We start from the raw sequence: 27,338 nt of genomic DNA, 5'->3' as shown, positions 1-27,338 counted from the left end.
CAATTCTCCAAGAAAACGTGTTCTCGTGAGGGTTGGATACAGAGAATAACAACCTCTGCAGCTGTTTTAGGGTAAAACAAAGGAGAACCAGTGGCGACCACAAGAAAGTGTAACGAACAAGGTGATTACATAACGGGTACCAGCAATATTTTTTCTCGGCAATATTTACACTTTCCATCACTCGTCGGTCCCAGGCTCCCTGGGAAACTTCTGAGGAGATTCTTGTATAAAACAGTGGCTTCCAATGTGAACCAACAAAGGGTCTTATGTCATAAATTCAAAACAAAACTTCTGCAAAGTTTCTCGGTTTCCTCTTAATAATCCTAGTTTTAACTTGGGCGTTCTAGGACTTTTGAAGGATTCTTGCACAACAAGCGCATTGCGGTAAGATCTAAATATTTTGAAAACTGAGATCCTTTAGAGAAACTTTTTCCTTGTTTTATCATTATTATTATTGTTGTTATTATTATTATTTAATCTTTATTCACTATAATCACTAAAAGTATTTACAAAAATTACGATGAAATGCTTAAAAATCGAAAACAAATATGTCAAAATGTCCAGTAAAAATCCCAGAAAAAGCTCATGGATACACACTTCTTATAATAGTTATAATGATGATCATAATTAAGGTATAAATATTACAAAACAAGTTTAAAAAGTCTCTAACTGAGAGAAAAGTTTTAAATCTCTTCGGTATTAACTTAATAATAATAATAGATTTTTCCTTAAAAATATTTCACAAAAAGCAGTTCTCTAGAAAAAAATTAAAAGTTCAGTAAACTAAGCTACATACTATTAAATTGACTACTTAAATTCTGGCTTGCGCACTTTCCGATGTAATGTCAGTGTCAGATATATTGGCTACTCTTCTCTTTCTCCTGGTTCCTCTGAGACACAGCAAAGCTGAACGTAGAATGGCAAAGGATATCTTCGCCCTTGTCCAAGATATGGTTGTAGCGTAGTCATCTTCTTTCTTTAAAGCAATTAACTCTGCGAGGCGGCTATGGAATCTCTTGCATTCATCGGCCATTCCACCTGTACTTGTAAAAATTATTATTATTATTATTATTATTATTGTTATTATTATTATTATTTTTACCATAGTGAGAGAACCCAGTGGTGCTCTAAATGTTGGGCAATGTGACAATGATATAGTTATTACGGATACTGAGTGAGAAAGTTTTCGTGACTGGAGAGAATTCTATCGGACGTAAAAATATGGCATTTACCGGACGGTTGGACCCGTAATGGGGAAAACTGAGTATATGAACCCAGGCCATCAGCCCCGAGCCATACTCAAAACAGAAGAAAAAAAAATTCCCAGAGGGGGGCTTTGGGATTTTCGGTTTTGCAGTTTTGACTGTTTTTTGGATCGGTGTTTTTCGTTTTGGGGCCAAAAAGGTTCGGTTTTTCGGTTTTGATGTTCTGAGCGGTTTGCGGATTTTACGTGTTTTGCATTCGGTTTCCCGTTTTCACGAAAACTCTGATGCGGTTTTCGGTTTTTCCTTTTTCCCCCCTTTAGCATGAAAATGTAGCGGTTTTGCCAGGTTTGCATGCGGTTTTCGGTTTTGCTACCTCTTAAAATAATTGAGAAGAATATGCTACCTTTCTATAACATAAAGAAATGGTTAGATATTCTAGTCTTCTCGGATAGGGACGAATAAATGGAGGTCCCGTCTCCTGCAGGGTTAGGGGTGGGAGACGTTAATTTCCCACGCACGAGATTACTGTGTGATGGATGTCCTCCCTGGGGTGGGATGGGTGGGTTTGTTGGAGCTTAAACCTCGTAGGGGACCCATGTCCTATTGTTTCTGCGCCAGTACTTGGTACAAATAAATAAATATATAAATAAAGATCTAGTCCTCGGAGGAATCCTAAATCCTATTATTTGATTGGTCCCCAAAACGGTTTCAGCCTTTTACGGCAAATTATTAGGTTGAGGAATTCTATTTTCAAAAGTTAGTCTTTAAAAAAAGTTAACCACAAAATGTTTTTCGTTGAACTGTAAGGGAGAGAATTTAACCGCAACCGTAAAATGGCCAAAATTTTAACCGTCAGTCGTAAAAACCCATCACTTCATTAGCGCCCTTTTCAACAAAATAAAGCAAAACTTGTTAGTTTTTTCATTTTCCCCTGCTCTTGTTCGGGTCCACGAGTGAGCGAATTTATACACCCGGTTATTTTCGTTGTTTTCATGCAATCATTGTTGTAATAACTCATTTTTTTCCAAGAACCGAATAAAGCGATATTTTCTGCCAAACTGATTACGGTACGATGGGCGGACTCAGAGCCCAAATCAAAATCGTTATCCAAAACACTTTCTTGCAAAATTCATAGGGAAACAAAGAAAAATAAAACCAACAAAAAGAAATGAATCACGGTGAGCATCGCTTTCCCGGTCAAAGAAATCTTCAAGCACGATATTGTTCGTGCTCTTAACGATTGTGGCGGTTAGTTTTCTACACTGGAACGGAAGGGGAGCGAATTGCAATGCAAGGGTCTCTGTACTAAACATACCAATTTAGGGGGGAAAGCAACTCGCTGCACTCCGGTGTGATTGACGAAAGAGTTGGGATTCGTTGCAAATTTCTGGATATTGGGGATCAGCGGTGATTGAAATTCGCATAAACCAGGAGAAATACTTTATGGAACTGGCTTTCAGTTGTCTTTAATGAACGAAGCAACCTGTGAATCCTGTGAATTTTTAAATCAATGGTTGTACGATCACCGAATGTCACACACTAGTTCAGAGGATTTAACATAAATTAAGATACGTAAAATTTATCTACCTCAATTCTGTGATCTAAATTTCTTGAAAGGTCGAGAAAGAAATGTAAATTAAGTATTATTGGCTTTTATTCATATTATTGCGTCAGAAACATGGCAGCATTTTCCTATCAAGGTACAAACTACAAAAACAGTGACATCGAAGACGCCTATTTTGAGAATCTGATCCGGAAAGGGACTCCCTTGAGACTAAAGACAAAGTTTCCTTTGTTTTTTTTTTTTCTTCCTTTTGAAGGAAATTTTTTCTTCCTTTTGAGATCAGAAACTGTATCAAGTTCTTTCCTCTCAAATACCACGTTTAAAGGGACATCGATAGTCTGTACGTGTTGCGGAAATCTTATCTTGGGAAATCGGGACAGGCAGGAAAAGTAAACAAGACCAAGTAACTGAACTAATCAGTGAAGAGGGGCCGTAAGGGGGTTTCACGTGAAACGTGATCGGACTAATTTATTTTCTGTGATCCGTAATCTAAAAGTTTTAAAATTCGTGAACCGTGAATGATATGATTGTCGTGATACGTGAGACAGAGAATTAATTTTCCGATACCCGTGATAACAAACACGAAAACGACCCTTTTTCCGTGAACGGCTACGAAGACCCCACAAAGGAACTCTCCAGGAGATCGCCGTGTCTGTTTTCTTCAGCTTCCGTGACCAAACAATACGGTTTCGCATGACTCGTTGATCCAAAAATAAAGCTGATGCGACCTTTGACACCAACGATCAGGTCTTCAGATCATTCATTTCTCACGACTCACAATGTCGAAGAGCGAAGTCAGCGAAGAGCCGTTTCGTGTATTAGAAGGGGTTGTCTACTTCGTTGATCCCAAATCTCCTGGATCTTTCAGTTTTCTTGGGGGAAAGGAAAGGATCAGAATTCCCCTGAAAAGAGAACATAGTTCCCTTGATGCCCTGAAAAGGCATATTGTTGAACACGCGGGCCTCAAAGCCGAAGCTGAGAAGCGGGGAATAGGGTCATCTATAAGGCAGTAAAGCTTACTCAATCAATACACAAGCGCAGTGGAACATGAAAAGGCCGCTTTTTGTCGATTCTGCAGTTTTACAAGGTTAGTGTTTTCATCATGAAAATTTGATAACAGATCATAATTCATGACACTTGTCACTTGAAAGTCACGTGTGAAAGGTATCTGATATGATATCCCTACTTTCGTGTTAATTGTTTTAATTCGCGTTAATTTCTTACATCTCTTAGGGCCTGTTTACTTGGAGATAGGGTGACCCCCTTAGGAGGGTCATCCTTCTAGAAGGGGAAAAAGATAGTCCCCCCTTTACATGCAAAGTCTTGTCCCCAGGGCTATCGCGATTATTGAATTTGGCACCAAGGGAGATAACTGCGCGGTCGCTAAGTACAAAACAATCAAAATGGCGGACAAACGAAGTATTTTGGCGGTAAATTCAATTTTCCTTGCGCTTGCCTCTTTGGCTGCGGTTTTTCAGTGCTGTGAGTTCTTGCTGTCGTATCCCCTAATAGAAAAACGCCGACAAGAGCGACTGGCGCTACAGGTAGCCGCCCAGTACAATGTTGCAATGCGACGAATGAGGCATGTACGAAGGAGAGCCATTTTGTCTCCGAGGGAGAATTTGGCGGAATCCTGGTCGCACAGAGCAGGGGCGAAGGACGCTTTTCGTTTTCCCTGTGAATTCTTTGATTTTTCACGTGGCAAGCCTTCCTCTATATCTTTCCAAGTCGAGCGGCTTTCTATGGTACTCTCGTCGACCACTAATTCATGATCATCTACGTCTTTTTTCGAAATGTCGACGCTGTTGTCCTCTGACTGTTTCGAACTCTGTTCAAACAATTTGGCCACCACAGAACGGCGAAAATATTCCTCGGGCTTATACGCGCGCAAAGCCATTACAGAGTTTCACGGCAACCTGACAGTAAACTGAACCCACAGAAGTTGACCCTTCTAGGAGGGTGACCCTACCTCAAGTGTTTACATGGCAAAAAGTTGGCCCTCACAGGAGGGTTACCCCACCAAGCAGATGGGGTGACCCTACCTCTCATGGAAACCAAGCCGGAAAATCCAATAGGCAAGGGTTACCCTTCTAAGAGGGTGCCCCTTCTAGAAGGGTCACCCTATCTCCATGTAAACAGGCCCTTACAATACTAGAAGTCTAGAAAAGTTTTATTCAGTACCCCCTACATATTTTATTTGAAGTTTGCTTAAGAATCGACAATTTTCTCAGAAATTATACAGAAAGTGAGTCATTGATGAGAGCCGTGATTTCGGTTAGGGTCGTTAGAGGCGATATTCAACACACCTCCTGAGATATTTCTTGATGATCCTTGATCGCTCGCTTTGCAAAAAGGGCGTGTTGACAATAATGAGAAGACCTGAGAATAGGAACAACCTAGGAATACTAGGAAGAGAATAATCGGACAGATTTTTTTCTCGATTAAACGCAACTTAAATTTAATTTTTATGGACTACGAAAGAGAATGGAGTGGGGTTTGAAACTGGCAAGAAAAACTGACACCAATATAAATGTCAAAGTAGATAGACAAAAGATAAAAAGGACGTAGTGAAAAGATTATTATTTGATTAATTAATTTTATTGTCATTATTTTCTTTCAGTCAATGTTCTTAAAAAGGAAATCGTCTTTTCGAAAGATTCCCCGGTGATAAATATCACAGTTGCTGGTGGCGAAGAACAGCAAAAGAGCAAAGTCAGCAAACGAAAGCCAAGAGGTGGAAGGAAAAGGTCAGCTTCAAAGGTAGAGGACGACTACCTTGTAAAGCGCCTAAAACAGGGCGAAAGTGTTGAGCGAAATGAACGACAGACCAAGATGTTGGATGATCTAAATTTGGCAATGTGCGACTAAAAGAAATCGTTTAGAATTTTTGTTATAATTAACAGCCATGATTTTTCCTAAAATTTTATCATTTTATTACTATGATGGAGACGATGATGATAACGATGATTATTTAAATCGTCTTTAATGTATTTAGTGAATTAGCCTTTCAATGTGTTTGTAGCCCTGGCAAGTATGTTCAATAGCACAGCGGTCAATGAATTTACTATAAGGTGTGGTCGTTGCCAGAAGTTAAAGATTGAACCAACGGACAGGACTCCGTAGACTAAAGCTCGATACTTTAAAAAAACTGAGTACGTAAAATGTTGAGCATTATCCTTCAAGCTTGTCTGCAGAAACATTTCTATTTAAAGCTTCGGAAGTTTCACTTTGAAGTATCATCATCAATTTTACTTTAAAAGAAAACCACTGGAGAAGACCATCCAGAGAACTTCTGTATTGTCAAAGAATAAAGCAGGTGTTTAAAATTCATTGTTTTCTTAAAAAAAGTAAAGATCACTGGAGGTCATATTTTTGTTGCTGCCTTACAGAACACTTTAATAGAGCTTGTCAAAACCGTCGAAACGAGGAAGATAATGCCAAGAAACACAATGCAACAATAGCTGGAATGAAAAGAAATATGGAAGCCTTCCTGAAGAAGAGTGGAAGCCGCGGAGGAGATCAAGAAAGTCAAAGTGATGGAAGTGTAATGTGAAACGTCGGTTCACCTAAAGGAATATCAGCGGGAAATGACAGTGATCGTGATTTAGAGTTAGATAACATGTAAGAGCCTTTCACATTATTTGTAAGATTGTGATATTATACTAACCAATCTGTCACCATCAGCCTAAGTAAAACATTTCTTTTACTTTTTTTTGTTAAAGATCCTCTGATCTATTTACTTCTCGATGTATCTTAAGATCTTTTGCAAAACGGCGTATTTAGTTGTTGTTACACCGATAGTCACAAGACAAGATGAATCCACTTTTATAATATCAGTTCTAATTGCTAACTTTCAAGATTGAATGATAATATTAGTTATTAAAACTTTTAAGACTTCAGTATTCAAGTGGATCGTGTATTTTTTTATACTACCTTGCAATTACAGATTTCAAGACAATTGCCCTGAGGCAGCGGCGTCTGCAAACGAGTTTGGAGACGTGGCACAGTGTGACAGTGACAGAGAGATTGAAGAATTCAACGAGAGACTGAAATCTTAAGCGACTGCCTGTCTGCTGCAAAGCAAAGCTGTGAAACCGAAACTGACATTACCAATCACGACACAATCACGAGTTGAGCGCTTTCTGAAATACATTAAAACGACTGTCAACAATACTATATATATATAGGGTAAGGCGACAATTCTTTCTCATGTGTAAGTTTATTTTCCGTGAACCGTGAAACTCGAAAATTAATTATCGTGTTTCGTGATTTGCGTTTTTTAATTGCCGTGAACTGTGCGCGTGACCCCCCCTTACGGCCCCTCAGTGAAATCTATTCGTTTTGTGCAAAGACAATTCTTCTTCGTAGAATTCCCTTTTTTTTTTCTCAAATTGGCATATCAGCCATCTTGTGCCTGATGCCAATTATATGACTTGCCTTTCATTAGCCTCTGAACACACAATCGATGAATCTTCCTTAGAAATTAAATTTTAAAACAATGTAGACATTCATCGTTGCTACAATAACCATCCGTTCCGAGAAAAAGGAATAAAATGTGGGAATAATGATTATTTTCTGCTTAGGGCAGCATTAAGGAACTTTCAAAAGCAGAATTTACCGTGTCATCCCGTTCCTTTTGTTTCCCTGAAAGGAACTTGAAAGCAAAGCGGAAAAACTCCTCCAGCAGAATTTCTTCCTTGAAAATCGGTTCACATCTAAATCCAGGAAATAGACGTGACTGCCAAGCAAAGCTTAACTTTAACGGGCACAAATTTTTTGAATAGCCCAAGTTTAAAAATGGACTTCAAGTCATGAACAACACATGGACGATAAAATTGTTATGATGTAATGAAGCCAAAAGACCTAGATTAAAGTTTTCAATTGTGGTAAGAAAATTACTGTTTAATTTTAAAACAAGGAGCCCTATCATTTAAAGTCGATGTTATGTAAGGAATTATATCAGTTTACGACAAACGCTACCATTTGAAACAAGGAAATGCCCGTGGAGTCTCATAATTGATGGTCAATGTTATGTACGTAGGAAACACACGTCAAACGCTCTTAGCAATCAGGCCGATAATAAATGTACGTGACAAGGAAGATTTCCTTGCCGTCTGCAATACAGCATGGAACATTTTTCAAAGAAATGGTATAACAGAAAATCAGGCAGCATAAAGAATTCACTTTGGATATATCAACAAAGTTGAAATGATAAATTGGCCACCGTAACGATCACAAAAGCTAACGTTTAGAGCGTTAGCCCTTCGTCGGAGCGAAAAGACTGAATTGTGGGTTGTGTGTGCTTTTAAAGGCAGAAAATTGGTGGGAACATGGCAACGAGAAAAACACGAATAAATTAGTGGAATAAAGAATTTACTATGCGGAAAATGTCGTTCTAAGCGACCAGGAAAAATTACAAATAACCAACTCTTTTACGGTGTTTTGTTGTGATTCTACAAGGCAATTATCGTGACTGAGGGTTTTGTAATTGTCCATAATGCCGGCATGCGCAATCGATTTACGTAAGAACCACTTGAAAAGAAAAATCCGTAGTATAGACTTGCAGTTAATGCTAAATTTCTCCCCGAAAAGCCTGTTGTTTTTAGCTTTTTCAAGCAACGCAAAAGAGACAACTTTAAACAACCGGTGAGTTAGGGATAGCTAAACACGAACTTTTTTGACGTCGTTTTTGCTGAGCCGGTCAAGCCGTTAAAATGCAAGGCTGTCATGTCAGGTCTGATACGTTCATCTCGCAAACTATAGTCGTCTCCAAACCATGCGTTTCAATCTTTTCCATCTTTGCCCATCCTCGTTCTTCCTTTGCTTGTGGTCACCTCTTTAGAATCTTCCTATCTTACATTATTGATTTTCTGGGATTTCCTTTCAATCTGAATGTAATTTTGTTCTTCCCTTAAAAAAAAATATTCGGATTGCCGCAACGTAGCATCTTCGACGATAGCGAGGAAATTACAGTCTGACGGACAAATTTAAAGCTTCAGAACGCAGAAATATCTCCGATACGTTTTTATTCAAAATTCACAAGCAACAGAGATTAACTTTGAAAGAATGTTTCTGCCGAGAACTGAAAACTATCATTCATTTCTCCCGTTTAGTAAAAAAGCGCTAAACTAAGTCCCTTCGCTCTATACTTTGGATAATTTTTTCCAGTCGCTTGTCCACGATGCCTGCATCAGGTTACCTAACTTGAATTTGCGGTTATGTCATCCGCTGTAACAAGGAAGTCGCACATGGAACTCGGGAAAGACGTAAAACATTTCTACGTTCTATGTATTACTCTGCGACCCTAGGGCAAAAGATATGTATCGCGAATTACGACAGCAGAGTACGTGCTGTGGAAGAGGATGTCGAAACCAGCCACTTCACGACAAAGGAATGTTGGTGTTCATTAATAGTTTTTTTTTTTTTTTTTTTTTTTTTATTTTTTTTTTTTTATTGTATCCCAAGAGGAACATCTAGCAAACCCTTGATGTCCTGTTCAATAAATTAATTTCCATTTTAGTATACTTCATTCGGTTTATACACACTTGAAAAATTCTGCTGTCACAAATCTCAAATTACAATTTATTTTGACTCATTAGGGCGAAAAACTGACGAGCCTGTATAACGGAAACAAAACCGACTTCTAATTAACCTTCTATCTAAATAACAACAACACAGTTAATAAAGTCACTCTCTCTCCCGCTTCAATGTGTTTTCACCAAGAATTCTCGATCCTGCATTTCTAAGTAATATTATTTCATAAATACGTACGTGTCTTACTGTGGGTACTACCCTAAAATGGATTGCTTTTTCGCTCAGATATTTTAACGCCTCGACCTTAGGTTTAAGTCGCGAAAGCTTTCAAAGAGCCGACTGAATTTTCACCAAATGTTTCCTATATTCTTCTTTTTTCGGTCTTTCTGTTTCCCGTACGTTTAAGTCCAAAAAACCCCGAGCGACAGCTTCACGAAAATAAATATTCTTTCTCGCGACACTCGACTCTTTCTATGTAGAAAGAGTTTTAAAATATCAAAAACTAAACCTGAAACGTAACATTACTAAAACTAAATTGAACATGTTCCAAAACGGTGAAACACATCTTAAATTTATCATATATTACTCAATCTTTCTTACGGTTCAATAACTTAAAAATTCGTAACTAAAATCTCTTATTTCTATTTGACAAATTGAATAGAATAATACAACTAATACAATCTTCACTTGTCTATTTCTCTCTTTCTTGCCCAGTAAAACCGTAGAGGATTTCAATAACCGAACTTGTTTATAATACACGGATAAATAAATTAGTATAACGCATAAATGTTCTCTTTCACTCAGTACACGAGTTTTGTTTCTGTTTTCCACTCGAAGAGTAATCCATGTATTAATGTTGAAACAGCGCGTGGTAATCATATGCTTTGATTCCTTGAGTAACTGTCACACTTGAGGTTGGATTTCCTACGAAGGTCGCACCAGTTTGTTAAATGCTTCATGTACGTTGTTCTTTAAGCTGTTATGGAATCTGGCACTGGACTAGTGGGACTGGATGGCTCGTTTGATTTTGCCATTTCCACCGAACATGAATGGGGTGATTTAGCCTCGCTAACATGGTCTTCTGAAGCGGTTTTGTTCTTCAAAATGCAGTTATGGCTTTGGAACATTCTCTCTAATTGTTCTTTTTGCGCCTTGAGGGCCACAAGTTCTTTCTCCAAACAACTCCTTTCAGAGTTTAACTCGTCGCTCTCCTACAGATTAAAAAAAAGAGTCAGTCAGCGAAGCTTTTCCATTAAGCAGACAATAAAATACGAGTGTCTGCTTATCATAGAATTGAAACCCAATATATGGTTCTAAACAAGACTGGAATGCAGAACTAATAGGAAACTGAAATTGATTGTACACGTTTAGGCCCGGTTGAGCTAGCCAACTTTTCTCGAAAGTTATCATTCGATAATCACTTGCGCATTTCACAAACATCTAATTATGAATCATTGACGAGAGAATGTTTCATTCTTCTTTCCAATTGAGAACTCTCAACATCGTCGCTTGACTCGCCCACGTTTGATGACAATAAATTCAGACAAAGTGTCTGCTATTTTTACCCCAATAATTGTACTAGCACAGCTATAAAATGCTTTAGTGCTTCTTTATCATATCTTGAACCATAACTGTTTGCCCTTTTGTGTTATTTTCTAAAGAATTCGCTGGAGTAAACTGGGACCACACCTATCCGACTCCCACGAGTTCGGGATATGATTCACATTTCCCGTTCTTTTTTTTTTTTACCAAATTTGGTTTTAAAGCATAAGGATGGCGACAGGCGTCCGGAATTAAAATCTCGGAAGTGACGTGGAGCTATTTTTTAGGGAAAGCTACTCCATCACTGAGATTGATCCCTTTGTTGAAGGAACAAAAATTTCACCGAGCGGAACTGAAACGGAAGCCCTTAACCTTTCATGTAATCCACGTGACTTAACATTAGTCAGGTTGTCATTTCCGGTTAGGAGCGTGACATGAATCACAAGTTTTAAAAATATTTGACTTTGAACACTCACATCTTGAAGCTTCTGTATGTGTTCCTTCCTTCTTTGCCTGCATTTGAAAGCCGCTACCTTGTTTCGTTCTCTTCGAATTCGACGTTTCTCTTCCTCCTCTTTGGAAAGCTAGCGAGAAATGAAAACAAGAGGAAATTATTTTTCACGTACGTGACCTTGGATGATACTCAATACACTTTTAGAAGGGAAAACCACAAATTAGCATACCTATTGTTCGTGAAAACCACAACATTAGATTATGAATTCAAAATAATCACGCAAAAAATGTGAAACGCGAAATTTAAACATACCACTTCGAGTCTAGGTTTCTTCGCTTCGATTAGCGGCATTCCATCCAAACCTTGGGCAACTCTACGCGTTTTGATCGCGTTCCGAAGTCCCGCTTTCACTTCGTCTCCTGCACCACTACTCATTGGAACGAGTTCTGTATAACTCGCATCTTCACTAGATACCTGTTTTTGCAGAGAAAAAAAAATAATAAGTGTTGAGTAAAATATATTTAATGTCAAATTAACTATACTTGCCTATATTAAAGCGATCGTCGAACCACACGCAATCTCGCCTAACTTGAAAATATGAAGCGTACGTGAGAATAACAGCGAAAACATCGCTTGCTAACGTCAAATATTTTTTAAAGGAAACGAAAAATTCGACAGCAACTTCACTCTGGTGGGTATTAAAACAACTAGATGCCGAGACTAAAATTGCAAAGTCAGGTTTAAAATCAGTGTTAGTTGTTACGCACTAATAATAGCACTCTGACCTAACATGATTGATTCAATGTTTTTTATCAAATCGTGCTTCTGAACGGTAGAGCTACACAGAGAGTCACTTTCCTAAAATTGGCAGATAAAACCAAAGTAAGTGTAAGAAAAAAAATTTTACACTGCGGAGACGTCGATAAGCAAAAGTTCTCTATGAAAATTTCGCCCACAGCCGTAACCACATCGAACGACGCGCGATGCAAATACGGCTAGTAAACAGACTCCGGAGAAAAATTTAAAAATTGACAAAACCGAAACAAAAATGCTGTGCTTACAATAGAGTCGCTGTCAGATTCATCCAAATGGTATGGAACGGGCATTTTTGCTCCTCCAGACAAAAAATTTCGCTCGTCGCCAGGGTTTGTGTCCATAGGCAAAGGCAGATTCAAGTGTGATAGCAACATGTTTGAAGACGAGGTTTTATTCAAGTCGAGCACGTGGGTGTAGTCGAGCATCAGACAAAGATTTACTTTTCGCGCCTGTCCAATGGTGTTTTTCCCTTGATAAGGCTTGTGTTTAGCTGAGATCACCTTTATTCTGGGAAAGCCCCAGCGCCGACATATATATTATTCGATTGGCCTCGATGAATTAACATATATTACAGATGTTCTAAAAATAGAGACAACGATTGACTACGTCACGCCTCTTGTGCCAATCATAAGCTCGCATTTTTTGCTGCGCTATGGAAACATCAAACAAATAGAAAATTCAGGAAGGCCTGGTAACTGTAGTTAAGATAATAAACTCCTTTGCATCTGGGAATTTTTTCGCGTTTTCGGCCCATTGTTCAAACTTTTCTGCTTAAATTTGAAAATAAATGTTCTCATGAAAGTGAGTCGTGACGCCAGAGAAGTTTTTCTATCGGTTTCACCGAGGTTTCAGCATTTCGAGAAGCATTATGCCGAACAATCTAGAACAACAGCGGCGCGTGACAGACGTAAGCGAAATAAATTATTCAACGTAAAAGGCTTGCCCTGCAGATTCGATTGCGAAATATACAATCTACGAAGCACGATCTGCCTTTAGCCAGCTGATACCTGTTACGTTTATTTTTTAAAGACGTATATTTCTGTTATCCGCTGCCAGAAAATTGCTTGATACCCAATTTGCGTCAGAGATGATGGAAAAAAGGTATTTCACAATCGTCTGCAATTGATCTACAAAATGTAAACAAACGTCGGTCCGTAGAATAATTGACTGAAACGCAAATAAAAAAGATAAAAGACGAAATTGAACTCAGCAACATCGATCTTGAAGTCTTTTTTGAGCAAAATCAAGCTCAGTGAATAGGATTTTCCTTAATTGTTTAATAATATATGTTTTTTTCTCGTAAACTTCTCATCCGTGTGTAAGAATAAATGTCATAGTTTCTAATTTGCAAATTTTACTCAGCTTAACATGCAACGAATTATCTTTTAAAAGTGCTAGCACTATTATAAATTCATCTTCACCTTAGTGTCAAAATGGGGAAATAGGCGACGTTTCTGCAGGTTTGCAGCGACGATCGCAGGGGATTCCTTGTAAATTGGAATTGGGGACTAAACCCGGAACTGAATAAAAACTCATTAATCGCCGGCGCGGGCAAAAACCCACGTATTTATCCTGATGTTACTCAGCAAGCTACGGCAATGATTCAGTCATGACTCAGCTAAGTTTTACAATGGGGCGCTCTGAAAAAACATGACTTGAGTTAACCTTTGTTAGGTTTTTTTTAATCATCTCATATAAGAAGTCACGTTTGTCTTCTGTGGAAAATTTCCCTACGCTGGAAATGTCTTGGATGGTCATCAAGTGTTATCGAGTGTTATGAATAGCTATCTAAATTCTTATCTCTGAGGATGATTTTGCAGTTTTCGTGTTTACCAGAAGCGACCCTCTCAAACGGCTTGTCAGTCACAAGCGTATTTTATTTACGCAGTTAGCTAGAATTTAGTGACGCCAGCCTTGGATTATCACATGCATTTCGAATGTTGTCCGATGAGCAATAGTGACGTCACAAACGACTACTATCACATTTACTGGGTTGAATCTGCTGAAAAACCTGATGGTAAAAAGTTAAAGAAAGAAAAATGCTTATCTGTTTCCGTCGGGAAGGGCACTATCTTCCGTGTCAAAATTTTGAAGAGTGTACTCGTAGAACTGGTAGTCTGACAAATATCGTTTGATTTACTTCGGGAACGGCTAAAAAAAATTTGGCCAGCTTATCTGCAAATTGACGCTTGACTGGCAGCAGGAGAAAAAAAAGCACATGGTTCAACATCCAAGCAAAATTCATACCTATGAGATGGTGGATATATTTATATTTTAGAGAGCATTTGGAGGATTTATTTTCATCCAAGTGAGCTCCAATTATTTCTGATTCCTGTTAACCTTTTTTTTTCGGGCATTTAGTCTTAACTTTGTATAATTCCATTATAAAAGCAAGCTACATTTCAAAACTTCCCTTGTGAAAATTGGACGCGTGTGTTGATTAGAACAAGCATTACGTATTTAGCAAAATTTTGCACCCCAGTTTTTTAGATCCTTCCAGTAGATAAAGCGTCCTTTAAATCAAACTACATACAACATGGAAGATAATTACGTTCGTCGGAACTTTAAAGAATGAAGGTAAACAGAGTGCTCTAACAGTTTGCAGATGCACTGCAATTTGGCCAGGTCATTTTCAATGTTGGAATAACGTCAAAGTTGCACATGTCTCCAAATAATTGCGTATGTTACGGTCTTTGTGACAAACTGTTTCAGCAGTCGCAGCGATTTATTGCGTCAGCTGAAAGGTCACCAGTCAATGATTGTGAAATTTATAAAGTAAATAATAAACTTAAGACCCGCTTTCTATGCCAAACCTCAGAAAAATCGAAAGAATTTCACCTTCTTGCGTCATCTTTGATAACGTAGTTTACGTTTTGCAAAACCTTTCTTTCGCTTGAGAGGTAAGAAAAATCAGTCAAACGATACAAACAACTGAGAGCTACTGAGGGAACTTAACTTGTAGCTAACTGCAGTTAGCGTGACAAATGCTAAGGACATGAGTCTAACGTAAATTTTCATTTATTTAGTACGGTATACTCGCGTCATTTGGAACAAAACTGTTGATAAACAGAAAGCGATCCTGCAAATGACGAAGGTACTTGTTTTTATTCCTGAGATTTTACTGGGAGATTTCCAATTCTTTCGCTTCTTGTGACGTAATTTGATATTTCGATTTTGACAAAGCAGAAATATTAATCGATTAATTAGTCACGGTACGTGCATATTTCACGATAATCAGGGTCCAAGTTCCAGATCTATTAATAGCTGTTTAAGTGAATCTTCGCCACATGAACGAGAGGACGCGTGCATTTTCGTCCCAGTATTCCTGATTTCTGCCCTCACCTAAAATAGTCTCATTACATCTAACTCAAGAACATGATGCGAATGAGGTTGAACGCACATGAATGCCTCCAGTTTAAAAATTCCTACGTCGTTGTCAAAAGGATCACGTATAGTAAAACGTATTAAATTAGGACACATCCAAAGATAGACAAAATAAATTTCTCGCGAGCTTTTGTTGCCAGACAAGTATTTCCAGCCTTTTACGGTTAAGGGAACATCGATATCAAGGGTCCTGCACGCAGGATTATATGAAATGAAATGTGAATAACCGTTATTGGTACATCGATGCCCATAAAAGGAACAAAATTCGGAGGAAAAAAAAAAATTATGAAAGACCCGTGAAGTTTTGTCGACCAAACAGCCCTCAAATGATCGGAAAAAAGCGTTTTACAGAGTGTAAATTGTGTTTCGACCAAGCAAGAGGGGTTTTCAAGTTTCTGAAATGAATCCTGAATGACCGACCAAGCCTGTTAACTTTAAACTCGTGAGGCGACTGCACTAAGGAGCCTTTATCCTCTAAAACCCCATTTAAGAGAATGCAGATTATTTCGTCAGCTTAAAAACTATCCGAAATCCTCGAATAAAGGCCATTAATGCACAGAATAATGCATTCGAAACGCATTAAACATGTCTGCGTTCCGGTCTGTTTTGAAGTCGCGCCATCAGCCAGAAATGGCATGTGGGGCTTTTATCGGCTATTAATAGATTGGGGAAGCATACTCCAAAATAGCGTATTTCTATGATTTTGCTGAAATGGTATATGAACTGATTGTGAAAAATTTTCCTATCTTGCAAAAACTGCTTAACTTAGTCATTTTTCGGTTATAAACACTCGTTTGCTAGATCGACCATCTGCTAGAGCTAAGCTCAAATAATCCGCCTGAAACTTTTTGACTTTGCGAGGACACGAAGGCCGGAAAAGCGTTTGATAAACAATCCTTTATCCAAGGAGAGCCACCAGAAAATTTCGACCACTCCGCTGACTTTCAAAGTCAGCGATATCACTCACTCCACGACTATAACTTTCCTTGCCTGTGTCAGTTAAAGTTAAACGGCACAGATAGATCGATGTCTGGGAATAAAGAGCTGCGGGCATATGAGTCCGTTAGCCGGTCTGATCAATTAAGAAATCTCAATCGGTTAACAACTTATATTTCAGCCCGATTTCTGTAGAGAAAGGACATTTCAAGGCAAATGAACACGTTGTGAGCTGGCTTGTTCGTGTGTGTGCGTAGTCATGCCCTGTTACTCGGAGTGGGTATTACCTCGCATAGTGTCAACAAAATCTTGCCACAGGAAAGAGGTACTCCTTTGTGTCACGAAATCGCGAAAAAACCGATCCAGCTATGTCGACCGAGCTCATATTAGGAGGCTCTGTTTAAAATTCACACGACGTGCAAGTAAAGAAAAATATCGGTGTCGTTTACGGTTGAAACGTTACTATTACTGTTTTTTTGCCTTGTTCAGTTTGTCGCTTAGCTTTGAATTACTCGTGGACCGCCCTAAAGATCATTCCTTAACTCGACTCTGTTGATCACTTCGCTTGAAATAGCCTCAAACAGTGATGTTTATGACCGTTGTTAGGCGCAATGTCTGTTTTGTAGGCACTGAAGCGTAAACGCATGCTGGGTGAGCTGAACAGACTTATTAAGCTGTGTCGTGTTCGCTGAGGGGTTACGCGGCGACTATTCTTGTCACACGATTACAATTCTCGTCATATTTTGCGCCAAAAATGTTTGCATTCGTTGTGAAGACTACGACGCATTATTTTGGTATGATAGAAAAAAGTGAGAGGGGCATTAATAAACCAAGAAGAGGCAGATTACAAATGACAAACATAGCTTACAAGACAGAGTCTATTTTCGATTTGTGTTAGGTGTGACAAAGCTATTTCGGAAGCTTTTTCATTTACAGTCACACAAGTATGAAACTTCGGCAAGTTTTATGACATTCGTTCTGAAGTGATCGCGATCGCGATCGCGATCTCAAAAGGGAAAAAAAAAACTACATGTTGGTCCAATGTCAACTCACGCAGAAAAAAGCACGATCGTGTTCATTTTCGGTGTGCCAGGTGAAAGGTACCACCTCTACTCCTTAGATTATGTTTTTTCGTCAGTTTGATACATGGGCTCTTCGGCGTCTTAATTCTTCAACCTAACAGAATTAATATGCTTTATTGCATTGGTTAATTGAAATTGCGAACCTCGATCCACCAAATGTATGAAAGAGGACGATTCAAAGTCAAAAGCTCGCTAGGCCTTTTTCAGTCGACTTGGAGCAAAAATTCACCAAAATGTTTTCTTTACCACGCAGCAACATTTTCTTCGATATCTTTTGTAATCTTTCAGTTCATAGATTAAAAATAAAACCCCAAAATATATCTTAAAATAGGCACGATGAGCCCACCTGTAGTGGGAGCAGCTCTCTTCCCACTCGGACAAGAATTTAATCAACGATGATGGGAAATAACAGTTATAATTGCACTTGACTGCGTGGGTTTTTACTGCTACAAACAGCTTTTCAGCTTTACAGGGATTCATTCGTGAGTCACTGAACGCAAAGGTCATTCAAGGGTGCCTGTGTTAGTTGTAATTTTAGCAACGGGCTGCGATGAAATCTGCTTGCGTCACAACAGAACAAACTTTGTTTGTTACAGCATTTCACTTTCTCCTGTTTTCATAGGTGCCGAAAAAAATTAAACATAGAAGCTACCGATGAAGGTGAACTCGTATTTTGGCTGAAACTTTTATATAGGCTCGCCTTCGATCCCTTGTATAGGATTTCAAGCTATATTTAAAATTACATTTCCAGTGATTTTACGTTTCACGAATCAGACATTTCATGTCAAGTCTGCAAACATAGGTTCCCTGCAAATAAAGATGGACTTATTTGCGTCATGAAAGCCTGTACCAAGCGACAGGTAACTTTACTTTTAAGCTCTTTCGATTTTCGAAATTTCTATGATTCCATCGATACGCTTAGTACGTAAACAAAACCGATCGCTAGGGCTTTCATTTTAATAACAATACAGCATGTTTCAGTTCATTAGTTACACAGGCAAGAGCCACGAATAACCAATACACTCTCGAACAATCTTTACACGTGTAACACTGAGCGAGTTTATTTCGCTGACGTAGGATCGTTGTAATTAAATAGAGCCAATCAATGTAAGTATTAAACACGCATATGATGAAGAGGAAAAAAAAAACAAACAAAATAAATCATATGTATTCATATTTTGACACAAATTCGAAATTCTTAAAATGTTTGAGGTTTTGAGGCCAAAGTCAAAAAGTAAAATTTCCGATTTTACCGAGCCTGTGATCTCTGATTTGCTTTGATTTACTACTGCCTCAAACAAACGCAGTTTTTTTTTTTTTTTTTTTTTTTTTTTTTTTTTTTTTTTGCAGTGTTTCGACCAATATTTTATCAAACCTGCTGTACCGTGAGAGAAGCGGATGATCGTAATGGAAAACTACAATTGCATATAAGCACATTTTTGCCTTGCCACTTATTTGGTTTCTGGAACAGAATTAACTGCATCGTCATGCTCATCATACAGCAACACTTTCAGGATCAATTCGTTGACACCGACCATAATTAATAAAGATTACCTCTGGTCATCACGATGAAACCGGCGTGCCAAACAAAATAACCAGACTCAAGCTATTTTGATCAAACGATGAAATTGTTTGGCGGTCAGTGAAACAGACCGAGTCAAACTTGGAGATATACGAACAAAGTTCATTGCTGTAAAGAAGTACACGACAATGATCAATTAACGATATTTTTAGAGGGCCAACGATACCAAGCTTGTGAAGAGCCAAAGATGAAATAAGGTTTTGCGTCTCAGGAAAAAAATTCGAAACTCAACGTTGTACCCTACCTCTGTGCAATCTAACTTTGAGTGTTAAAGGGAATGCCACTGGTTTTAAGCTGCTGTTGATTCCCAAAGTATATGGTAGTGTAAAATAAAGACGCTCGACTTGAGAGAACAAGTCCGTCGCTAAACTAAACGTTCAATGTTTACTGGATATTCTTTAATTTATGAATTAAGTTTGTATCGCTGCTCTGACAATACTTGAAGGAACTTTCGCCGGGAGACCTTAGAGGAGCATGCAACTGGTTTGAGAAACGTTTTAAAACGGAAGATGTTTTGGAATACTCACTAAGCAAACAGTGATAAGAACAAACGGTACCTTGAATTTGGAGTACAAATCCCCAGTCATGCAATATAAACAGTTAGTGTTTTTTCCAAGAAGGGAGTCCTGTCAATGAAATAAAGTTTAGAGTCTCCTCAAAACAAAATGTTTCATTAGAAAAAATTCCTATCTAAGCTTGCAGAAAGGTATTTATAGAATTGGGAGTGTACAGGTAAAAATGCCCTCGTGCTTTCAAAGGGTCCATTCTGACGCAAGCCATGGATTAGTTCAGTATTTGCACAGCTAAAGAACTCTGAGCTCACCAAACGACTACTCAGCTACCAAAGACTTGATGTACAACCTAAATTTCTCAAGATTGCGGGGATGTACGTGCTTAAGCATGTTTTAGCTCAGTGATTAGACCGCAAGTTGTCTAGGCATATTTTCCCTGTAAACGAGGAAAAAAAATTGCGGAACAGTACTAATGACAGTTCGACCACTTGGGTTCAGCATGCTGCGAATTCTAAATAACAACCTTCGAGTGTTCCCTCAGGCTAGGGTAGATGTTCTTCCATGATCAACAACTCTGAGTGTGAAAGATCTGCACTGTCAAGATGTCAACATGAACTCCGACAAAAACCAATAAACGTACCCAATTCCGGGGATAATTTGCCCAGATATTGCCGGTGAATGGCCTCGTCTAGTTCTCTATGCAAAAACATGTCGGGCGCTAAAGGGAATTTACAACCTGTTGTTTTTTTTCCCACGTTTTAAACCTTGATGCTCAGTTTTGGTTTGTTCAGTATTTCCTGTCCTTTGATCACGAGTGTCCAATGTTCCGTTCAGAGACAGGAAGTCAATCTTTGGTTAAAACGGTTGTTTTGACCAGCGAAGGCGGCAATGTGAACGTTTTAAGCAAACAACACTGAAAACTGAAAGCATGCCGCTGTATTTTTGAGGCAGACAGAAAAGAGCGCAGGTCAAAAATTTTCTCGGTTCCTCAACAGCTTTTACCGAATTGATAAACTCTCGAAGGCACTTCAGAATAAACTGATGGCTATTACAGTTTTACTTCAGTTCTTGGCAGATTATTACATCGGTCATCAACACGTGCATACCAAAAGGCAAAGATCATTTCTTTCCGCTGCACTATTTGTGGTTAAAGTAACTTTAAAATTTCCTTCCGGTGGACAAAGTGTATAAACGCATTCAGGAACACGTTTGAGGGAGTGAAACGATCGATTTCTCATGTTATTCTGTCTTCTGTTCTTTAATATGGCTTTATGTCAAATTCGGAATGGCTTTTGAATACATGGATGTGTAACCACTTTCTTAAATTCAACGTTTCCAACCAATCTAGTCGCATGATGTGTTCGGTTACTTAATGATTAAAACCTGTGCATCAAAATTTTCTGTGACCATGGCACAGAGAGCCACAATTTAATACACGACTACGAAATTCACTTTACATTTAAAACAAATCAAATCGGGCAGTCTGAAGCGGTTAATCTTTGCTTTCCTATGCCGGGCAAAATTTCTAAGATTCAGTCTTTTGAAAAGCATACATTTGCAGAATTGTATCAGCCGTGTTTCTGACCATGGTAGACATGCAATGAATTTACAACGGAATATGGCCCTGCTAGAATAGCGATCTTTCGGTATGTTTGTGCAATCTTTGGTTAGGTTCCATACTTGCGATGTAATATATTTACACAAGTAAAACCATACCTTAACCGATATATCTGCAAGTATGTAGCCACAGTGGGCTATCATAACATTGAAAAATTCATGTGTAGAGCTCATTTCTGGCGTTACAAACGCAGCCATGTAACGCTTAAGTTCGCGTCTAGAGAATGCTCTTCTGACGTCACAAACACGGCCTTCTTGTATATTTTAATGCTTAAGTTCGCGTGGAGAACGAAAGTCAACCAGAGAAGCAGCGTTAAATATTTTTGTTTCCCGTAGGGAAAGGCGTGATTATTTGTTCCAAAACTGTAAGGCAATCATTACGTCACATAATACTGTTAAACCTTCCACTTGAACAAATTTGATACTAGTTTGAAGAGATAAAAAAAGCACCGTCGAGAGAAAAGTAAACCGGAAGTGATAAAAGATGGCTAAGGAAAGACCACACTACAACTTGTATCTCAAGCTACAAAGTTAAAACATTTTCAGTTTACATTCATAAACCAAGACTCAACAGATAGTTCTAAAGCTAGCAGCAGAAATATTTCCTTTCATCTGGTTTGTCGCACAATGCTGCTCTGATATGACTACAACAGATTGAAGGCTACAGAAGGCCGTTTGTAATTCAGCAAGAGCAAACTTAATGTTAGTACTGAACGCAACTCAACTATGAGGGAGTACCAAAAGAGTAATTTCGTGAGCTCGTTACGCAGCGATCGAGTCGTGCCATTTGAAACTTCCTGATCTCTTTACATACTTACGTATGAGTCTTGCCTAAACAAGGGCAAGTTCTGCGCAAAATACGTGTTTCTTTTTAACTTGACGTTGTAAAATCCTTCCTACCAACGGGCAATTGGACAGAAAGGCCAGGGTAGGAACGTGCGGAAATGCAGGCAGCTAAACAATTTCACTTCAAATAAGGATTTTCTAAATTTAAGCCTGGCCTTTGAGTTTCTACTATATTCTTGAGTTATCCTTTAATTTGATTCAGTTCCATTCCGTTTAGGGAAAAAGAATTCACGTAATAGCCTTTCAGTTCTGATGTAAAATCCCTTAGATAATTAAATCCCGTGGCATAAGGATGTCATATATACTAATGGCTTCATATTGATACGCACAGGTTGCAGCTTCTGAAACAAGCCGTTTCAGTGCTAGTGATCAAATCACCTTCCAGTGTCAAGTGCAAGGTCACGACGCCGTAAGTTGTTGCGTAATTTTTCAAATAGCTTGACGTGGCTCTCTGCGCCGAATGATGTTGGAAATTTCACTTTCTTACGCAATTGTATTTTTGATAGTGTTCGACAAATTGCACTTTTCTAACATCAGTAAAACTCAATTGACAAGAATACAAGTTGATCCGCGAGACTCAGGAAGAATGGCAAGTTCTTTCAATTGAAATCACTGCACTGAGCGTGACAAACCAACATTTAAGGAAACCAGCTCATGCCTTACGACTTTTAATTTTTCCTGCAGTTTGTAAATTCGCGTCATCGGAAAAATCCCTTACGTGCATAAGCTGCTAATCAATAAATAAATTGCACGAATGACGAAGGTATTTGTTTGTTAAAGTAGTAGTTCGCATCCCGAGAGATTCATCACTGTTACTTTTATGACGTAAATAGTGAAACTGAGTCATAATCGTTTTAGTTCGCGCAATCACGTGATAGACAGTAGTGGCAACCACTGCTGTGTTCACATGCTTGTACTTTTCCGAACGCTGTTGATTTTGCAATTTAACTTTCTACCTAAGAGTCGCATTTTACATTATATCTGGAGCGAGAAACCTTGACGGTTACAAACATCGCATTTTATATTTCATGGGAATGTTTTTTAATTTTCTCAGGACCGAAAAGAACGTTTGCAGTGTAATTTTAATGTCGCCGGTAGTTACTCTCGCTTTTAAACATAAGAAACATGCACAATAATCCAGAATATCACGCTCACACCTATAACTGCTTCAAGATCTCACCAATTTGAAATCATTTTTTAACTTTTTTGCTTTGAGAAGAGAGGCTGCTCAATATTAATAGGCCATTTCCGAATTACGTTTGGCCTCTTTTTCAAAACGAGGCCTGGTGCTCAACCATACGTATGAAAATGAGTTTAATTTGCATGTGAATGAAAACTTATTACCATACGAAAGGATGAGCACCAGGACTCGCTTTGAAAATGAGGCTAAAGGCAATTTGGAAATGCGCTATTAAAGTACTATTTTAGGGCATCTCAGACATCCTACATCGTGAGTGACAATCTAAACGTCTATGTCCCTGTCCCTTAAATCCTTAGAGTTGACCTAAGAAGATTTTTAAATTGTGCGTGACAAATTACACCACTGTCTGAATTCAAAGTCTCCATATCTTGCGACCAATCTCGCTAAGGAAATCATCCTTCAGAATCCTGACAGTAAAGAGACAGAGAGTGTCAGCGCGTTATACACTGATGTGAATGGAAACTCAAGGATGCACATATTTCCGGCTTTCAGTCACGCTTCCGGGCGGAAGTGGCGTGGGACTTTCCGGGTCAGAGGGTAAAGTCCACTTGCATGCTTTGAAGGACTCTTTCAGAGTGATAACATCACACTCAAACGTCTATTTATAGAATGAGATGAAGTATCTAAATATTGCAGTTGTGCGATTTTGCTAAAATCGTATATCTGATGCAATTGCAAAGTTTATCTAGCTGACTCAGTACAACTCAGTTGTATCGGCTGTAATTTTACGGAAATGAATCCTTGTTTAATCAATCGATAGGTTTCGAAAGTTCGAATAATTTGCAAGTTGCAAATACGCAAGGGTAATTTCAAAAAAGTATGCATAGTCTCCAGTCTTACCAAGAATATTCGCTGATAATCTAGAGATATTGATCACATCATTAGGGACTTAATCATCTTCTACGTAAATAACATCCCGTTGCACACATAACTCCAAATATCTTCGATTTGATTCAGAATAAATTTAATGCAAATACATGTTTAACATTGAAAAGGGTTAACATTAACTTGGAACTGAAACAAGAACAGTTCATTAGCAACTGAACTTTACTTTCACCGAAAACCACATCAAAATTTAAATTTCTCCAGATTCATTCGTGCGCATATAATTTATAATACGACTCAGTGGCATTCCAGACAACCACAAAACATGTGCAATTATTAAGTAATTATCGTTTCGAACATAGCAAAAATTTTACAGTCCTCCCACGAATAGAGGATTTTGTTCTCTTGCGTCATCGGATCGTAGTTTAAAAATTTAATTCTCTCGCTCATCTTTAGGCTATTGAAGTAGGTTTGGGTTTTAGTAGAAAAGCATTTGCTTTTTCAGAATCTGAAGTTCCGAATGATCATGTTAAGTTACTTCAAAATTGCACACAGCATCGACTGAGGCACCTATCACGCAAGTCGAAGAAAAATTTTCCCCAAAATAGATCTAAAAAGACGCAAAGATTAGTCGTCATACGTGTAACTCACTAAAGTATTCAATGAAGGGTTTGCGCCAGAGGGCAGCACTTGATAGCTACGGAAAGGCGTAGTGTGCGCGTCAAAATCAGGCGGTAGTTCTGAAGTCGTAGTGACTATCAAGTCCGGCGAGTGGAAGACACCAATAGATTAAGATCTTGTGTTCCTCTAAGTATCACTGAAAAAAATCATTGCCAGCAATATCAAATCCCATCTTTCGGTTTGCTAATCTGATAAAAGGCTTCCAGCAACTTCTATGCGGAGATTTTTGTTTAGCGTAGGAGGTAAAAAGAAGGGCGCGCCAGTTTCACTTATACTAAGCAATGGGTAAGCGGTAGGTCACCTACTGCTTAGTATAAGTGAAACTGGCGGTCAAGAAATGAACAATCCAACGCATAGCAGTCATTTTTTACGTCAGTTTATTGGGTGGCCTTTTGTTACTTTTCATTGCCTTCCCCGAATTTAAGGTCAAGCATGTATGCACATCAAGCTGTTTTTTCTTGCAGGAGGCATTTTTGTTCCTGTTTCTGGAGGGGTTTTTGCTCCGATTTCTAGTTTAAAACTGTTCTTCCGTCATATTAAAAGTTGTTTCTAACAGATTTACACTTTCTTCTGGTTTTCAATCGGATCTCACATCTCCAATCTTCGACTAGACTCCCTGTAGAATCGTTGCTTGAATCCATAGGGAGCATTCGTCATCTCCACAAATGAAACTATTTATAGAAGCGAGATCTTTTCAACTAATCATGCGAAGACAAGTGCCCTGCATTAGCTACAAACGTTCGTGCGTCAGAGCTGTACGTAACACCTGACATGTGAAAATCGAAGAGAAACTTCTTTTTCATTCTTACAATTTTTTAGAGTCCATCTGCGCTCAGCAAACAAAGTTCGTCGTTAAGCGTTTATATTAGAAACGGAACAACTTGTTTCGGTTCATTAATTACATAGGCGAGAGCCACGCTGTCATGGATGGGCTCATAGGCATCATGGCTAAACTGAGTGGCAGGTGTTGCACATGTATCGCTTGCTGCATTTTTTAAATTTTCCTCCTGTAAAAGCTTTACTACTGACGGTAAACTGTACATTGCCTTGCCAAGAAACGAGGTTGTTAAGATTTTAGCAGAAACATCATTGTCTTGATGGATCATGAAAAGAAGCAGCCGGCAGATAAAGATCGTCAATTAACTTCAAAGCTTTGATTGTTGAACGTATTCTCCTTGTCAATACCAAAGGAAATGTATAGAGAAGAGAATGGAGAAGTTAGATACTGATGTTAGGGTGTAAAGGGAAAATAGACACGAGAAATTTAAAGACATCCAATATTTCTACTCATCCCATAATTTTGTCATATTCCATTGGCCTAAGAACATTCCATTCCATTGGACTACGAACACTCTACTGACAACAACTATTCACTTGAATCTCTGATGATGAGTTCCACACAGGTTGTCGAAACGTCTGTAACCACCACCGACAACAGTCCTTCTCAGGACTACACCCACCCAGACGATCACATTACACTTACACATGTTATCCTCGGGTTCACTGCATATTCCATTGTTAATATGTTAGATTAGGAAATATAAATATAGAGGCAAGACCGATTATATTTCATATTCGTTATTTTGGGCCGATCAGATCATCGCTGATCCAACGTACAAGAGTAGGAGTATCGTCCACGGATGCCTGCTGAACATTTCACAGTTAGATTATAGGGCCTATTATTTCATCGCAGTGTAGTTTCTCCTAAGCTTCCTCGCCATTTATTTCTTGATATTATCACATATATAATTTCATTTATAAAGACAAAAATAAACTTGAAATTGAGCCTCAAAAATCTGCTATATTTAACACATTTCCGAGTAAGTCCCCAAACACTAAAAAAACCGGCACTCAACAACTGAAAAAGGCTGATGCTGGTTCAGAGAATCAAACGCCATTTCTAATTTCTATAAACGTAATATCAATGTAAGGGGTACGTCTTTAAAGAGCATCTTTTCCACTCCCTGTCCCTTCAACCAACAAACACAAAAAATCAAGAACTAGCCGCTTTTCTTTTTTTTGTGTGTGTTACATCAGCTTGATATCGCCTGGTGAATTTCAAAATTCCTTTCCTCACGGCCTGCTTGACAGCATGTTAAAATCGTAAAAATAATATACTTACGAATCATCTTCATTGAGAGAAAAAGACAAAGGTTTAACTCTCTCGCTAGGGGGTTAGGGTTAAGGACTGAATCAACCAGTTCATGATTAGAAAATATACTCCGAAACTATTTCAATAGTTGAAAACATTTGTTTGAAGTATCAGATAGAGCGGTACCTTTGCTTTGGCCTGCGGATCATCCATTCTGTTTAAACTGAACTATTTTCAAGAAAGATATCATTTCTTGGTAGCTAATCCACAATATCAAGAATTACTTAATAAACTGTCTTGTCAGAAAACGTTTGATTTTTCTCATTTAAAGTGCTTATGGATTGAAACGCTTTTAAATGCTTACCTCTGGATTTTGCTCAATCGAACAACTCGACAGGAACAAGTTAAAAATGTCAACGCAGAAAGGATTCTCGGTAAGTGTCGAGGAAGCAGCCAATCAGGGAG

At 38.5% G+C, this 27,338-nt stretch overlaps 1 protein-coding gene and 1 long non-coding RNA gene across 5 annotated transcripts; one reads left to right on the top strand and one right to left on the bottom strand.

Moving 5' to 3' along the window:
- Positions 1–3,194: 3,194 nt before the first annotated feature.
- Positions 3,195–7,445, top strand: LOC148729317 (uncharacterized). 3 transcript variants are annotated; one of them, XR_016002466.1, is made up of 3 exons: positions 3,195–3,856; positions 5,390–6,390; positions 6,716–7,445. It is a non-coding gene; the product is annotated as an uncharacterized LOC148729317 (long non-coding RNA). The 3 variants fall into 3 exon arrangements; XR_016002468.1 differs by lacking the exon at positions 6,716–7,445 and having other exon boundaries at positions 5,390–5,516; positions 6,159–6,671; XR_016002467.1 differs by lacking the exon at positions 6,716–7,445 and having other exon boundaries at positions 5,390–5,529; positions 6,159–6,671.
- Positions 7,446–9,333: 1,888 nt separating this feature from the next.
- On the bottom strand, positions 9,334–27,101 carry LOC111340674 (protein c-Fos). 2 transcript variants are annotated; one of them, XM_088763198.1, is made up of 5 exons: positions 27,060–27,101; positions 19,657–19,725; positions 11,612–11,773; positions 11,322–11,429; positions 9,334–10,514 (listed from the first exon to the last, which is right to left on the bottom strand). In XM_088763198.1, exons 1-5 carry the CDS (start codon positions 27,084–27,086, stop codon positions 10,275–10,277), a joined length of 606 nt encoding a protein of 201 aa, XP_088619324.1. In that variant the 5' UTR covers positions 27,087–27,101; the 3' UTR covers positions 9,334–10,274. The 2 variants fall into 2 exon arrangements, with proteins under 2 accessions (XP_088619324.1, XP_022803293.2); XM_022947558.2 differs by lacking the exons at positions 19,657–19,725; positions 27,060–27,101 and adding an exon at positions 12,361–12,636.
- Positions 27,102–27,338: the final 237 nt, after the last annotated feature.

The sequence above is a fragment of the Stylophora pistillata genome, chromosome 6 (genome assembly GCF_964205215.1).
Source record: "Stylophora pistillata chromosome 6, jaStyPist1.2, whole genome shotgun sequence".
NCBI lineage: Eukaryota > Metazoa > Cnidaria > Anthozoa > Scleractinia > Pocilloporidae > Stylophora > Stylophora pistillata.
Note: the sequence above shows the minus strand (reverse complement) of the source record. Positions and strands in the feature narration are given on the sequence as shown.